Genomic DNA, 6422 nt, shown 5'->3' with positions numbered 1-6422 from the left:
TTTTTAGAGAATTTAAATTAAGACTTTAGAGAACACACTTTATGTACCAGCGTACTATAATTACTTCAGATAGTAACATGGAAGAACACAAGGTACTCAAATGAACTTGTATGCCGGAGCCTATTTTATTTTAGTTGAGAACGCTAACAACATATTTAGTCTTCTAACAGTATCCCTTTATTAAAAAATGTAATTCATCTGATCTCTAGTGATTTCAATTATTTTGGATATCAAAGTGGAAGACATTTTAAAATAATGTAGCACTTAGTAAGTATAAAATAAAAACATTTAAATAACTTGACGAAAAGCTACACCAAAAAGATAAAAATGAAATATATACTGACAGTATGCAGCAATTTCCTGTTACACTGACCAGATGAATGACAAACTCATTCTTGAATTTGAATTTTTATCATGATGGATCAGTTACATAGCAAGTAGGATTAGTTTACAATATACGGGTCAAGCTCTCTAGATTGTTTCTATACTACATATTTTTTGTTTATTTATTATATTTTAATGGCTCAGGACAAGATTCATCCATAGTATCATACATCAAAATTTCTATCTGTTATATATCTATTTCTATAGTATATAAGCTGGTTAAGGTCTGAGCAGTGTATTTGAATTTATATTTTAAGAAAAATACGGTTTTATTAGATTGATTATAATAAATAGCAGAATTCTAACTTTCTGTAGCAAATCAATTAAATATTAATGTGGGGCTTAATTTAAAGTTAATGCGAAACAAAATTGTCATTTTTCCCCTTTGTTTGAAAGACCTCAAAAATCATTTACGCTACCGATCAAGTCAATAAATACATTTTTTAAGATTGATAAAATATTTAAATCACCCATCTAATCGGTGTAACATTGAGATTGTGACTAAATTTAATTTTCTTCTAGCATATTTGCCCTAGGCATAACTCACAACTGTAAAAAATAAGCATTAGATCACTCTGCTTTTAAACCACGGTAAGAGGTTTGAGTGTGAATTCAAAATATTTTCAAGGAGTGAACTTTTAAAAAATTCAGTATGATTAATTGAGAATAAAACATATTTGTTTCTAATTTCTTAACATAAGACGTAAGCGTTCTATTGCGCAAAAAATAAATTGTCCATTTTTTTTTTATAAAATATTACCTGGTGAATGCCCTGTTGGAATTAATTTTTAACATTTTCAGCACAATGATATTCCTGGTAGTGATTCTCACCGCCACATTCTCTGCATTATTCATTCCTACTGAAGGGTGTGTAACATTAGTAATAAATAAAATAGTAATCAAATGTATTTTATAGGTAATTAATGCATTAATAATAGCAAAAGATATTTAAGTAGTCTCAGAACTAATAAAATCATATTAGACTTCCAACGTTCCGGCCACCATCAAGGACAATTTTCTTAATTTTTGTTACAAAGCCTTACATTTATTTATAAAACTTACGCCCAAGTCAATGTAAAATAGTAAAAATATTTTTGTCACTGTTACATTCAATAATAAATTGAATGTTATTGAATAATATTCTTTGCAATCACTATCTATATTTTACTGTCATTGATATAAATGTCAATTACTATCGATGATAGTAAAATATAGAAATTTTAAATAATAGATTTTATAGTTAAAAGAATTAGTTATTTTGACTGGGTTAAATTGACTTGGGCATAATATCCTGCAAAGTTTTAAAAATAAATGAAGGCTACGAAATTAAGATTGTCCTTGATGATGGCCGGGTTGGCCCAAGCGTTGGACATGATGGAGAGATGATTTAGAGACTATATGGGTAACTTTTGTTATTATATGAAACAACCAGTTTTGAACATTTATTTATTTTATTTTCTCTTCCTCCAAACAAATATTTATTTTTTATCTGATATAAGAATACAGCTGGTACATTTCGATATAGATATTATTAAATAGCTTATTAATAGATATTATATAGATTACTAAAGGGTTTAATCAAGCACAAAACTATTTGTTTTGGGTACAGTTGGCAGCCTAAAGAACTAAAATTAACATTAATAATTTGGATTTAAGTTAGCTAAACTAAAACTCAGGACATGAAAAACTATATCTAGTTTATAATCTATGGATAAAAAAAAAAGAAAAAAAAATGAGAGGTAGCAGAGTTCCATTATTAGGGGTCTATTTTATTTATATAAGGAAAACAGATCAATATGATTCAATTCTTTCCATAATGCTTAGAAAAATACGGTGAGGGAAACAGAAATTATTATGGTTCTCAAAAGACACCAACTCCATGAAGTTAAATAGGAAAAACTACAAAAAATGTTGAAATATACATTTACAGCCCCAAAAACTGGCCAATTTTGATTAAAATATTCCTTTCTAAAATGAAAGGCTTCCTCTAAACAAGGTTTCAAATACGAAATTTAAAAAAATAAAAACTATTTAAAATCGTAATAAGCCTCTTACCTAATCCGGTTCGTGCTAGCAATTAGGTCAAAGATAACACTTTTTTTCTTATGTATGAAAAGTTTGAAGAAAGGTCAGTATGAATCATTTCAAATGAAACTCTTCAAATGGAAAATATAAAAATGAATGCCATAATTTCATCTTGATTCAAAAAACGATGAACTTTACCAAAGTGAGTTTCAGGTTGAAACTAACGCTGAGTAATTAACTTTTGCCATACTTTCAGGACATAAGTAATGATAAAACTCAAGAGCTATATTTCAATAAACATCATTCTATACTCTAATCTCTATATGAGCAGTGGTTCACGAGATATCGAGGATTAGTTTTGTTTAAACTTTTATACTAACAATTTTCGGGCCTCAGAAAACAATTGTCATAATCTTATATTCCAGAAAAACATTTGTTAAGTTAAAAAACCAACCAAGTCGATGCGAAAATCGTGAATGAAAAAAGCAAAATGTCTGTAGTATTGAAGTAATAAATTGCGGTAATTTATTCCAATTAAATCTCGTATAAGGTTGATCTTCCTTATTTTTTAATAAAGAATTCACTATTAATTATTTTTATTTTAAATTCATTATCCCTTTGTTATTACGAATATGCGAATGTAAACCTTTTAGAAAAAAAAAAATTACATGTATTTTTGACAATCAGGAAAGCCTATCTCTGCTTTCAGTTTGTTTCGTGTTTTAACCTTCTCTAATGACTGTAAATATAATATTTTGTAATTGGCGTGTGTTTAACAAAGTATTATCATTTTAATCGTAAAATTATTAATATATTAAATGTAAAACTGTGTTATTCAGATATATAAAATAATAAAATAAATGTATAATTTAAAATAATTTCATTCCATGTCTCTGAGAACGGATACTACAGTTTAATTGCAATCGTTAATTATGACTGTTTTTTAGTTAGTTTATTTTTTAGTTACACACTATATTTTAATAATAATTATAAAATAATATGACCATTGACTATTGCCATCAACTAGACAAAAGAATACTAAATTATTTGTTCGAAAACAATGAATGATAATACAATAATATATACTGCCGTGTCATGAGTAAATAGAATCACAGTGATTGCGAAATAAAAATAAATATTTGTTAATAATAAACCTGCATAATTTAAAAAACACTGTGGATTTTCCGTGTTTTTATCATATCTAACATAATACGGCTCATTATTTACGATAGAATTTGGTAACTATTCATAAACTTCAATAATGACATAGACTTTATCGAGCTGTTTCGAACAAATTATATATTTGATAATATTTTTTGCGATATTCGCGTGATTTATTTCAATTGCAAATATTTTAGTGTGTCGGTTTCTTTAACAAAATAGTATAATTTAAGATATTTCTTACCACTGTTCCAAAAAGTATGCTTGGTCAAAATAAAATGCAGAAGCAAACTAAATTTATGGATTTTGAGAAAGTAAGAATAAATGATAATAATTGTAAATTCAATAGTTGAGAATATTAAAAATTAGACATGAATATTATTTACTAGGTGTTGTTCTGGCCATTCCTATAATTTTAGTTTATTTATTTATTTTGAATTTCATGGAAGAATGCATAATTTTCTAATATTTCCAAATTCTGATGAATAGCATCGGGTTTTTCCCTAATCTGTTGAAAATAAATAGAAAAAAATATTTGGGGTATTTAAAAAAAAAACTAAATAAAAGAGGAATATTAAATCATAAAGAAGCAATTAAAAAATTAAAAATATGAATAAAGTTTTGGAATAAGAAAATATTTTTTTTTTTAAATCAGAGCCAGATAAAAGTTAACAAGTAATTTTCTTTACAAATTTTCCCGTAATGTTTTCTTAAGTGTAAATGATAAAGTAAAAACAAAATCAGAAAAATGTTTTATATTAAAATTTTATCATAACAGTATTGCCAAATGTACACTATTACATATTAAATCACAAACAAATAACATAACAAAGTTACAATTTGAAAATCTCTAAAAATGATTGGTTGTTACTGCTCCAAGCCACGAATATCATTATATTCAATTTTTATTCTTCTAACTAAAAGGATAAGATTGAATTAAAACAATGAATTAAAAATTTAATTATTTCAAATAATAAATTTTGTTCTATTTCAGGAGATTGTTTACAAAAGCGGGAGGTAATGTTAGATTTTTTTTTATATACACTAGATAAGTTTAAGTATAAAATATTTATGAATATAATCATAATATTTTGCTGTGTATAAGATAATCGTAAAAAGTAAAAAAATATACATGTTCTATTATTTGAAGGTTTATGCTCTTTCAAAAATGACTCTGCTTCGTGTTGCGTAAGGATCGCAGCCGTATGGAAAAGTAAATAAATTCATTGTTAGAGGTATGTTAATATATTTATTTATATATGAATAAAAGTATGATTTAATTTCAGTATGTCTTGTATTCCAAGTAAGTGTGAATGAGTTGAAGGCATATGCTGCACTCTCGGTGAATGGTAGGGTAACTGCCCTACAAGAATTAAAGGGTAATATACATATATATATATACATATTTTTAATTAATTTTAAGCAAATTATATTTCTTTATTATTAAAGACAATTAGATTCGCTATATTTGCGAACATAACAGTCATAATAACAGTGTAAAATATTTATTATGATAATCCATTTGAAGTTTCATCATAACCTACATTGTAGGTACGTAATACAAGATGTCACATTTAATTTAATTATTTTTATTTTTTTTTTTACAATTTTCATATTTCTTCGACAATTCAAAATGTTATTGAACTTTTTTGAGGTTTAGAAAATAACCTTTTCAAATATTTAGTTGAAGCTCATATTTCTATGTAAAAGAAAAAAGAAAAAAAAAGACTGTAGCTGTAACAACTCAACCGCTGAAATCTTGATAATTAAATCCCGAAAACCACAATTCCTATCGGTCATTCGATGTCAACTTTTGAACTATACCACTTCAGATTTTCTTCAAATTCCAAACATATGGTTTATAGGAATAGGATTGGAAAATAGAAATTTTATGAAGATATGTCAACTCGTTTTTGATTCACTAAGCCTCGTGCGGGAGGCAATTCACGAGGCCACAGACGTAACACGTCCTCATAAATGGATTAAAAAAAAACGATTGTATATTAATAAAATATTACAAACCATTTTTTCATCTTACATATAAAAGAACAGATACCAGTCACTCACTGACTTATTAATCAATGAATTTAAAAAACGACAACGTCCATGAAGTTAGAGTATAGGGGGAATAGGAGAGGGGGTGTAAGGTTTCAAAAACATTCGAACTTTCAAGTGGCTTAAATATGTTTTTTTCTTAGAAGAATAAGGGGAAGAAGATTAAACCCGTCATTAGGACGGGACTCCTTAAAAATAAATTTAATAAATTTTAAATAATTAAAAATAGTTTTAAATAGATATTTTATTTTATCTTAAAGACTTACTTTTTATTTATTGAAAGATATGACAATCTGCCACACAGTTGTGGACAATAGGTAATAGTGATGAATGATCACATTCATACTAAAATAAAATAAAATAAGAATACAAATAAATAAATTAATGAAAACCAAAATCTCTCTTAAATATATACAAACAGAAGGATAAAAAAAATGAAACTATGTGTATGAAAAAAAAAATAACATAATGATGAAATAATATAATATCTAGTCACATTTACACTCTTATATACAATATTTACACAATCAAGCTGAGGATACCTGAGCCCATACTATCCCCCACGTGTGAGGGGTAGAGCAGAGCTCAAAAGATACCATCCCTGGCACCCTCTCGCCACATCACTGGTAAGATATTTTATTATTTGAGAGTTTTTGGTCCAATTAACCAATACTGGATCTGCTTTGATTTAATTACAGTTGGTGAATTTTGCGTACCATTACCTGGAGCAACCATCTGCCTGAATATCTATTGGCTGGACGGTTCCTTGAGGAGCAAGGAGCTTGATTTTTGTGCAA

At 27.0% G+C, this 6422-nt stretch overlaps 1 protein-coding gene across 1 annotated transcript; it reads left to right on the top strand.

Moving 5' to 3' along the window:
• Positions 1 to 681: 681 nt before the first annotated feature.
• Positions 682 to 6422, top strand: LOC106690305 (uncharacterized; the record flags this gene model as incomplete). The annotated part of the gene is given in 5 exon segments (XM_014435701.3): positions 682 to 1251; positions 4565 to 4587; positions 4721 to 4783; positions 4857 to 4949; positions 6324 to 6422. Coding segments are annotated over 5 exon segments (340 nt in total), but the record flags the coding sequence as incomplete, so codon positions are not given.

The sequence above is a fragment of the Halyomorpha halys genome, unplaced genomic scaffold (genome assembly GCF_000696795.3).
Source record: "Halyomorpha halys isolate HHAL.00 unplaced genomic scaffold, Hhal_1.1 Scaffold1652.1, whole genome shotgun sequence".
NCBI classification, from domain to species: domain Eukaryota; kingdom Metazoa; phylum Arthropoda; class Insecta; order Hemiptera; family Pentatomidae; genus Halyomorpha; species Halyomorpha halys.
This window is presented reverse-complemented; position numbering and strand designations above follow the sequence as displayed.